Here is an 11,179-nt window from a genome sequence, read left to right on the forward strand (position 1 = left end):
TTGAGTGGTTTGTGCTTTGACATTATTTCAGATTCTTTCTTTCTGGAGCTATTTCTATTAGGAGAATTTATTTTCTTCCAGTTTTTTTTTGTGATACCAGGAGAAAGTCAACAAGGATATTTAGATGATAAAATTCTTTATATATTTTGCTTTTTCCTATTTACAGACATTTATATTGTACTACAGTTTATTTACAATTTGGTATTTAACCATTTCCTTTCAGCACAAAATGTCATAATTATTCATTTCCTGGTGATTAATTTCACATTATAATTTATCATGCTCCATATACATTTAAAAATAAATATTTCATTAAAGATGACATATAAGATATATTAGAGAAGAAAACTACAGTTACTGGGGTATTTTCTTCTAAAGCTCCTTTTATTACTTTTGCCAGAATTTTCTCTAAAATTCGCTGTAAGATCTTTCTTTAGTCCATGTAAAAGAATAGCCCCCGAAGATTCAAAAAACAAGATACAAGAGAATCAAAGGTGTTATTTCAAACATAATTATTTACCCATTTTCCAAAATTTGGTTTGTTTTCTTTAGAACACCATCACCAAAGAAGATATATTTTCAAGAATCAGATACAACTCCAAGAAAAGAATAAATGATAGCTTTAACAAATGGGACTCTTCAGAAAAATTTTAACAAGTTACCTTTAACTTTTTTGACTGATAAGAGGATACTTTGCCTCATTTTTTTTCAATTAAAAGTAGCACATATATAGTATTTGATATAGTGTGTGTGTGTCCGTGTGTGTATGCATATATATAGTATTTATATACTCATTGAACATAATCAAATAGAAAAAAACCCTCCTATTCAGTGAGGCGCATATATATAGTATTTACAGTACTCACTGAACATAATCAAATAGAAAAAACCCTCCTATTCAGTGAGGTTATATTAAATAAGAAATATATTTATGATCATGAAGCTGTTGCAGTTAGTAATGCACAAGGTGAACTATGAATCTACCCATCTAGAAGGAAATGTAAACCTTTTCATAGAGCTGGTTTTGCAAAAGATTGTAGTCTGGTGGACAAGAAGCCAAAAAGAGAAAGAAACTGCAAGATGGGGATCAGTAATTTTTAATTTTTTAAACTAGGATGATTATGAAGAGCTAAGTTAAACCTGCATCAATGGTCATTTTCGTAAGACATCATAAAAGAATGGTTCCCCACTATGGGTGTTCTATACATTCTCCTTCTTTCCGAGCAAGAAACCTCTCTCCTCAACAAGATGAGAAAGCAGCGATGCAGGGAGCAGTCACTTGTGCTTGGAACAGAGAAGGAGCAACAATGATTTTGAACTCAGATTCACAGACTTTGACCCAAAATCAAAATGCACAAGACTGAGCTGCTTCTTTGAGCTCAGACTACATTCATTGACATTAAAAACAACAAACAAAAACCTTGCAGAAAAACAATTTGCCACAGGGAAAGCATGGTAAATAAATATCACAGATAATTTCCAACATAATTTTAAGAAATGGTTCCTAATATATTCACCACTAAATCTATGTGAGATCTTAGTCCTCAAAAACCTTGATTTTATCTTTTCTTTTTTTTTTAAATGTCACTTCTCCTGAAGGTGCAGAATGAGTAATGAAAGGGACAGGGAGAGGAAAACTGAGAGAGAAGATTAAAAAGAATTTCCAATTTTCTGTTGGTTTTAGTCCCAGTGGATGAAGCTAATTCCATACTATTAAGCTCAAAATCTCTACAAATGTCATAGCATTCCTGGTGCCTCGGCTCTTCCTGAGAAGGAGAAGACCTGTGGATGACTAGTGCACTTATTTTGGAAAGTGTGAATTGCATGGTGATCTAAATACTCTGAGGGATTTTTTTTTTCTTTTGGTTTTTGAGCTGAAAGATAAACCAATATTCTTTGATACTCAACCTCTGAAGCATGTTGAATGAAGAAATGTATAGGTGAGTAGTTCCTCTGTGGTGTATAACAGCAGCAACACCCAACAAAGAATACCTGTCCTACATACCGGGAAGCTTTCCTAGGTCATCCCGGAGAGAGCCTGCAGGGAGGCCACATGGATTCTCTCCTTCACTGGCTCTAATATGGAAGTCCTGTGTGAGAGCTTCACCAGTGGCTCATTTCACTTCTCTTGTACCCTAAGATTCTAGTGGCTTGTTTCTCACTGAGAGTGTTGAACCATGTGTTGGTCTTAATTTATGCCTCATTTGAGCCACTGTTGAGAATTCTCTGGTCTCCTTTCATGTTCATGTGATTCTGTAACTTTCTGTGCTGTCCCTAAGGACCTTCATACATCTTACCTGGGGGTTTAATTGATATTTTTGTTAACATTTCCTATAGGGATTATTTAAAATAACATGTTACATTAACTCTGAGGAAACCCCACGGTCTCCTTGAGTTGTGCTCAAACAGCATGTGCTATGGGATATGTAAGGCCCCAGACTAAATGTCTTCCTGAGGGGCCAATTTTACCTAGAAAGGTAATTTTATATCTAAATTTGTATATACTATATATGTATGTACTATGAATTAGGAAGTATAATTTATGATAATTTTTGAGATAAAACTTTGAATTTAAAGAAATATTATCCCCCAATGCCCCGTGTTCTCTGACCACTGTTGCTAAACATGCTTTGGTGGAAAGATTTGAGAAACACGGTATGAGAGCATTACATCACTTAGCACCGGCAGGCCCATCTTCCTTGCATGCCTGATTTCATTGTGGGGTGGCCATAACTAAAAGGTGTGTTTTCATTTTAAGTAGATTCGACTCTCAGTTGATGGCCTCTTTGTTTCAGCATAGAGAAACATTTTATTTCAACAAATGAAATTTGTTCTTGGCATAATTTTCTCTGAATATTTTTCTAACTTAGACTTTGCCCTACAGCCTCTGAGAGGCACCTGATGCTTTGTGGTTAACATGAAAACTGCTAGGTACAAATAATGTTTAGGGTATTGTTCCATAGTATAAGTAATATTGGGGTTGTCACAACTCATTTAGAGAGGAAGTACTATGAGTAAAGATATCCAGTTGGGAATAAATATGTTTGAGGACTGATCATGAAGTACAAGACTTGTACAGTGGACCACTAGGAGAGAAAACTGAATGGAGCAGTCTATTGAGTGAAGGCTTTGAATGGCAAAGAGTTTGGTTTTCATCTCTAAGGGATAGAGGTATGAAGCATAGAGGTTTAAAGCGTACTCTGTTCTTGGTGTGAAAGACAACCTCAAACAATGGAAGATGTCTATTACTACTTTTTTTTTCTGGTGGCCTCTTGACACACAAATATTCTTTAAGAATATGTATTTTCTGGCTGTGTGGTGGCTCATGCCTGTAATCCCAGCACTTTGGGAGGCCAAGGGAGGGTGGATCACCTGAGGTCAGGAGTTCGAAACCAGCTTGGCCAACATGGTGAAACCCCATCTCTACTAAAAATACAAAAATGACCCCATCTCTAGTAAAAATACAATTAGCCAGGTGTGGTGGTGGGTGCCTGTAATCCCAGTTACTTGGGAAGCTGAGGCAGGAGGATCACTTGAACCCGGGAGGTGGAGGTTGCAGTGAGCCAAGACTGTGCCATTGCACTCCAGCCTGGGCAACAAGAGCAAAACTTTGTCTCAGAAACAAACAAACAAATATATATATTTTTTTCTGAATTGAAAAGATCTCTCTCTCTCTCTTTTTTTTTTTTTTTTTTTTTAGATGCAGTCTTGCTCTATCATGCAGGCTGCGGGGCAGTGGCGTGATATCAGCTCACTGTAACCTTTGCCTCCCAGGTTCAAGCAATTCTCATTTCTCAGCCTCCTGAGTAGCTGGGATTACAGGTGTGTGCCATCATGCCCAGCTAATTTTTGTATTTTTAGTAGAGACAGGGTTTCATCATGTTGCCCAGGCTGGGGTTGAACTTCTGATCTCAGGTGATCCTCCCCCTTTGGCCTCCCAAAGTGCTGGGATTACAGGCATGAGCCACCGTGCCCAGCCAGATCTCACTCTTTTGAAAGGCTTCAGTACACATGCAATTGATTTCTTCCGTCAGCTAAGATTAAAACTAGCAAAGATACATCACAGAAAAATAATATACATATATATACACCCGCCCACCATGTAACTACTCAGTGAGGCCACATATGTTTAAAATGTTTTATTTAGCATTGACATTTATCATTAATGAGCTGAACTTAACTGCTAAGGAACTGTGAAAGATAAGTCTCTACCTGAGTGTGAGCCAGAACATATTACTGAAGCTACTTTCTATAGTTATAAAAAAGTAGCGTCAGAAGTGGCCAATTTGGCTTCTTTTTCAAAGATATCTCAGTTTGGACTAACTGTTAACCCCAGGACTCTCTTTAGAGCATCTTTCATGTCTTTGTTTCGAAGACTGTAGATAAGAGGATTTAAGAGTGGAGTCATTGCTGAGTATACCAGAGTGATGATCTTCTACATTGCTGCTGGGTTCCCTGATCTTGGGCTCACATACATCACCATAAGGGTTCCATAGAATAGACACACCATCATTAGGTGGGACCCACATGTGGAGAAAGCTTTAGTTCGACCAGCACCAGAGGGAATACGAAGCACAGCTCTGATGACCAGAGTGTAAGATCCCAGGATGGAGAGGAAGGGCCCAAAGATAATCATCGAGCTGAAGGTGTAACAGATAAGCTCAGTGGAAGGAGCAGAGATGCAGGCCAGTGCAAACAATGGGCCTGGGTCACACACAAAGTGGTCAATGATGTTAGGCCCACAGAAGGGAAGCTGGGAGATAAGAACAATAGGGACTGGATAGCAGAGAAATCCACCTACCCAACATATACAGACCAGAATTACACAGAACTTCCCAGTCATGATGGAGGGGTAGTGTAATGGACGACAGATGGCCAGGTACCGATCATAAGCCATAACTGATAAGAAGAAACACTCTGTTGTACCCAGTGAAAAAAAGAAATAGAATTGCAGGAAGCAGCCAGAGAAGGAGATGGTTTTAGTCTCTGAGAGGATATTGACTAGCATGTTTGGGACAGTGGAGGAAATGTACCAGATCTCTAGAAAGGCAAAGTTTCCCAAAAGGATGTACATGGGTGTGTGGAGCCGCCTGTCCCATTTCACTGCACAGACAATAGCTCCATTCCCTAGCAGTGTCATGAGATAGAGAACAAGGATGAATGAGAAGAAGCAGCTCTGCATCTCTCTTTGACCATGGAAACCCAGGAGGACAAACTCAGTCACAAAATGCGTTGTTCTGTTCTGGGGTCCCAAAGCTGTTAGAAAAACAGAAGTAATCAAAGAATGAATAATAAAGAACATTTGGAGATTTTGCTAACTCATGCTGGATGATGTACTATTTTTACACACGTTATCTCATTTGGTCTTCCTAATGACTCTTTGAGCTGCGAGGAGGTATTCTTTACCCTTCTCTTTCACAGACAGGGTAATTGAAGTTCAAAGAGATTTGAAGGGTTCACTTAAACATATGTACAAAGCCAGTAATGCCCAGATACACTGGCCTATTTGGAGACTGGTTTGGAACAAATCACAATTCACTTCAAATGTTTCTATAACCCTGAGTCTCAGTAATGTTTCGTCTTTAATGGTAAAATCATTGCCCCTTAGATACTCTACATATAAATATAAACTTTGGACACATCCTTTTACCTTAAAGCAAAATTGAGTATAAATCTGAAGCAAAAATAGCTGCTATATTAAATTGCCTTCTTACAGCCTCATATGTAGAAGTCCAGTAACAAGCAGATAGGAATAAAACTTTTGGGAGTCTTCAGCTCCTTTCCTTTTGCTACTCTCAGGGAGGTGCTGCAGAACCCTCAGGAATCTGTAAAATGGTTTGAAAGCTACAAATCTAGTTCCCCCTAGATCACATTCTCCCTGGTGGCATCTGGATTTGTTGAAAAATCAAGCCCCTTTTTCTCCTGAGGAGCTCGAGTTCTCCCAAAGTCCTTCTTTACGAAATGGTGAGCAGACTTTGTCTCCTTTATTACTTTTACCCATTGATCTTGGTACTCCCCAAGTCAGCAGGTAAACTTCAATTTTGTTGAAACTATACAAAAGAAGTCTAATTCCTCTCCCATGATGGTGGTAGTGAGGTCTTAAATAACTGAAGGCAACTGTTATGTCCCTTACCTATGACTTCTTTGGCAGGCCACCATTTTCCCTGCTTGTCAGCCTCCTTCTCCACCAAATTGCACTATTCTACATCATGGCTCAGCTCTTGAGGGACCTTGCTGTTGGGTAAATCAATTTCTCTAGTAATAAAACCACGTGCCTTTATTTTTGCTAGAAATTAAGCCCTAAGCTTTACAATTTGTCCCTTCATTATCTTGCTTTTCACTAAATTAAATAATGAACAAAAGGGACCACAAAGATCTTTCTGATATTTGCTAAATCAGGAGTTGAGACAAGACAAACAACTTAGATATCGTGCTAACAATTTTCTAGAAATGATTGGTCCAGCAGGCTTATTTCTATGTCCTCAAATATCCTTGTTAAAGTTCAGAATATTTGGCTGGGTAAGCCACTATCAATATTTTAAATTTAGCAATATAATGACTTTAAAAGTAGGATAATTTACTGTATTGTTAGTGTCACTGTTAAGATACTCACAAAATTCCATCTTTACATCATTTATATGATCCACAGAGAGCAAGGGGCCTGCCTTTCAGTACTTGATCAAACCTGGAGCAAACCTAAAAGCATAAATGTTTTATTGCCGAGGTAACTTTGGATATTCATGTTAACAATATTTTAAGAATAATACAACAATTTCTCTAATAAACATGATTTTGATAAAAATGTAAATTTTGTCCAAGCAGTTCAGTTTAATGAATGATAATTATCATGATCACATGTATCAAAATTTTTAGGACAGTTGTAATTTCAAATATACTTTCCATAACTGCTTGTATTTGCCAGGCTACATGCTGCATCATTCTTGGAAAATATAATTACTGGGCTTGCAATGTTAAAAAAAGGTTGGATGCTAAATTTAAATCATAGCATTTCGTATATTTGTTTGTTTATTCAAAAATTTAACACGTGTTTATTCACCATTTATTATATTGCTAGCAGTGTGTTGAGTTCTGGGGGTATAATGGTGAATATAAGAAATAAAATTCCTCCCCTTTTGGAACTTAGGTTTTATGAAAGCAATCAAGATTACAGCCTACATCTGCCCAGTCATGTGCATAGACTGGGGATTCCTTGAGTCGTGTATTTTTGCAGCATGTCCAACTGCATGCTGTGGGTCTGAAAAAATATATTTATTCCAGTTAGAAATAACTTGAATACATCTTTATAGTACAGGGGACATGATAACAAATTTTATTTGGCATAAATTAGATAGTTTGGGCCTTTCGAGGCAGTAGGCAGAGAATGAAACATTAATTAGTTTATCCTACTTACAGGCCAGCAAATTTTTGGTACTGAGAAAAGAAATGTAATTCCAACTGATGATTGATCTGGAACCAGACCTCATAGGTCTTGACTCCCACCTGCTTATTATTAATTATTTTTGAGACAGAGTCTTGCTATGTGGCCCAGGCTGGAGTGCAGTGGCATGATCTCCTTGCACTGCATGGTCACTGCAACCTCCGCCTCCTGGGTTCAAGGGATTCTCATGCCTTAGCCCCCTGAGTAGCTGGGATTACAGCCTTGGGCCACCACACCTGGCTAATTTTTTTTTTTTTTTTGAGAAAGAGTCTCACTCTATCCCCCAGGCTGGAGTGCAGTGGCACGATCTTAGCTCACTGCAACCTCCACCTCCCGGGTTCAAGTGATTCTCATGCCTCAGCCTGCCTCAGCCTGCCAAGTAGCTGGGATTACATGTGACTGCCACCACGCTCAACTGATTTTTGTATTTTTAGTAGAGACGGGGTTTTGCCATGTTGGTCAGGCTGGTCTTGAACTCCCGACCTCATATGATCTGCCTGCTTTGGCCTCCCATAGTGCTGAGATTTCAGGCGTGAGCCACTGCACCCGGTTCCCACCAGCTCATTATTTGGCTTCATAATGTTCAAGACCTTGGTGACATTATTTCAAAAGCAGTGAAATTTTAGTTATCTATGGAATACAGGGTCAGAGAAAGATGGATAAATAAATTTCACAGATAATTAAAAAATCTCACTGAATTCATTTCTACTGCCTCCATCACCAACGTACATTCATTTGTAGCTCAAATTCACCTCTTTTGTCTTTCTATTCACCTCAAGTGAGAGTACACATGGGCAATTGGAGAGGAGGAACAAAGCGCTTGGGCAATGCATTCTATGTGAACTGACAAGGGAGTCACATCCTCCTCCAGTCCCATCCACTTGCTGGGAATTTAAGACACTTGCCCACGGAAGAGCACTTTTAGAATTATAAGTGCTGGGGCTCTTCTCTTAAGTATTTACGTTTTAAAAGTTAATCTGTAGGTAAATCCAAAGGAAAGGAGAGTCTGCTGTTCTACTTCTTTCTCGAGAAGTTTTCACTTGCCACTTGTCACTTGCCAACAACTCTGAAAAAAATAACAGCTTGCTTTAATTACTGCAGCTGAAGAACAGTCTGTCAATAAAAACGTCACTCTCTAATTTACAAAGAGGTGTAAGACTCAGGATACATTCTAAGGGAATTTAATGGTCGCCCCAAATAAGCAAGACATTTGACCATTATTGTCCCTAACTGAGTTGTATAGTGGGAACTCTGAGATACCTGAGTGAGCCCTTAATGTGAATATATCACCCGGGCATTCATAGGAGTATGTTGGAAGAAGAGAAGTGAGGGGCCAATGTTCCTGCAAAGAACAAAGGAACAAAGAATTCACAAATTTGCAGAAGAACCATATATTCTTAGCATCTGGCAGCGCTGAAAGCACGGGAACGGTGGGGTACTGCTGCAGGGAGGCTTTCCTTACATACCTAATGGCATATTTGGCTCCAAGAGGAAGATGTGAGACAAACTCCAGTCACAGGAATCTCGTCCTTTACGCAACCAACAAGCTGAGTCATGGTTGGAGAGTGTTATTTGTGGTTCCAGAAACTTGCCTCCTTTAGTATTCCGAACCAAATGAAATGTGTTTTTCACATCAGCAATTATTAAGAGTTTACAAGTCTCTTCTGAATAGGATCATAGTTCCCCAGTGTTCACTGGCAGGCACCTACTTCCTTTGCTTGTGAGCATGTATAGAATTCCATCTATATCTGTGTACAATTTATGTTTTCCCCAGTGGTTTGACTAGTGAGACACAGAAGTCAGGCTAACTATCCAAGAGATACCATAAATACTTTCCCCTTTGTGGAGATATCCTCCTTCTAAGGAACTGATCTACCTGGGGATGGGGGGTGGGAGGTTAATGGAGGAGGAGAAGAGAGAAAGAATATGGGTGTGCATGTGTGTATCTGAGTGTATGTATTTGTGTGTATTCGTGTGTGATTTTCTCTCCAAAATAAACTTCATTCTTTTTTAAAAATTCCATATAATTAACAAACATTTGTCAGTTATACATCAACTATGCACCTACTATGTGTCAGACTCTGGGTTAAACATTGAGTGTACACAGATAGGAGCCAACAAGGTCAAGACTTTACAGAGATTACATATTTGTTTTGGGCTCAAATAAAAAGATATGAAGCAAATCTTTGTTATATAATTTGAACTAGACTTGCTTCATACTTGGTGCCTAACCTGCAAACACTTAAAATTTTTAAAATGTATATATTGTTTGCTTAATTTTGATATAATGAACATAAGATAAGGAATCTCCTGGCCGGGCGTGGTGGCACATGCCTGTAATCCCAGCACTTTGGGAGGCTGAAGTAGGTGAATCACTAGGTGAGGAGATCAAGACCGTCCTGGCCAACATGGTGAAACCCCGTCTCTACTAAAATACAAAAAATTAGCCTGGTGTGGTAGTGCATGCCTGTAGTCCCAGCTATTCGGGAGGCTGAGACAGGAGAATTGCTTGAGCCCGGGAGGAGGAGGTTACAGTGAGCTGAGATTGCGCCCCTGCACTCCAGCCGGGTGACAAAGACTCCATCGCCCCCAACCCAAAAAAAAAAAAAATCCCCCTTATTATTTGTAAGTATAGCTTGAATATAGGTGTTTGAAAAATTCAGTTATCTGTAAAGGCAGATTTGTAATTCTAATTCTGTTGACTGACATGATACAATATTAGTGAAAATGAAAGTTTGGCACTGTAAATGGTTATGAATTCTTTCAATGATATAAGGTGAAAGAGAACAAACTGAGATGAGAACCTGAGATTAATATAAACATAGCAAGAGCTCAAATGGAGAACATGACTGAGCTTAAGAGTAAGGCTCTTTAAGTGTAGAGTGGATCCTTGAAAATATAAAAATATAATCCCTGTACCAGCAGTATTAGTATCACTTGAGACCTGTTAGAAATACATGTTCTCAGTACTTACCTAGATCTAGTGAGCCAAAAACTTGGAATGTGGAGCCCAGTTGTCTGTCTTAACAAACTTTCTAGGTGTTTCTTTTATTTTGCTTTCTTCCTTTTTTTTTTTTTTATTTTTTTTTGGGTTTTGTTCCTTGGCTGGTTTGTAATGGTGTGGTCTCGGCTAACTGCAACTTCCACCCTCTCAGGTTCAAGTGATTCTCCTCCCTCAGCCTCCTGAGTAGCTGGGATTACAGGCATGAGCCCCCATGTCAGACTAATTTTTTTGTGTTTTTAGTAGAGATGGGGTTTTACCATATTGGCCAGGCTGGTCTTCAACTCCTGACCTCGGGTGATTTACCTGCCTCAGCCTCCCAAAGTGCTGGGATTACAGGTATGAGCCACTGTGCCCGCCCTCTAGGTGTTTCTAATGCACGTGGAAGCCTGAAAGCCACTATGGATGATCATAAAATGTTAGAGTCTGGGTTAGGGATGTTTGAAAATACTTCTAAGTTTGGGAGGGATTTCAGTAGAACTGGGAATTAATTAAACATGTTTGGGATACAAGGTTAAGAATAATATTTGAAGGGATAATTGGCCCATGGAACTAAGTTACAAGTGATTTGTATGTCAGGCTAAGAGTTAGGTATCTAGAAAAGCATTACTAGATTAAACATCTAGAGGAGCTTTTGAGAGAGGTCTGGGATAGGCAGAAAATGGTGGAGAAGATTATCCAGGCATTGTAGGAAATGAGGTGACCTGGGTTAAAAAAAAAGGGAGCACTTGGGTAGGAAC

The 11,179-nt window shown here is 39.0% G+C and overlaps 1 protein-coding gene across 1 annotated transcript; it reads right to left on the bottom strand.

Moving 5' to 3' along the window:
- Positions 1 to 3,901: 3,901 nt before the first annotated feature.
- On the bottom strand, positions 3,902 to 7,561 carry LOC101005630 (olfactory receptor 11H6). The gene is given in 1 exon segment (XM_021933700.2): positions 3,902 to 7,561. A coding segment is annotated over 1 exon segment (993 nt). The 5' UTR covers positions 5,303 to 7,561; the 3' UTR covers positions 3,902 to 4,309.
- Positions 7,562 to 11,179: the final 3,618 nt, after the last annotated feature.

Source organism: Papio anubis, chromosome 7, assembly GCF_008728515.1.
Source record: "Papio anubis isolate 15944 chromosome 7, Panubis1.0, whole genome shotgun sequence".
NCBI lineage: Eukaryota > Metazoa > Chordata > Mammalia > Primates > Cercopithecidae > Papio > Papio anubis.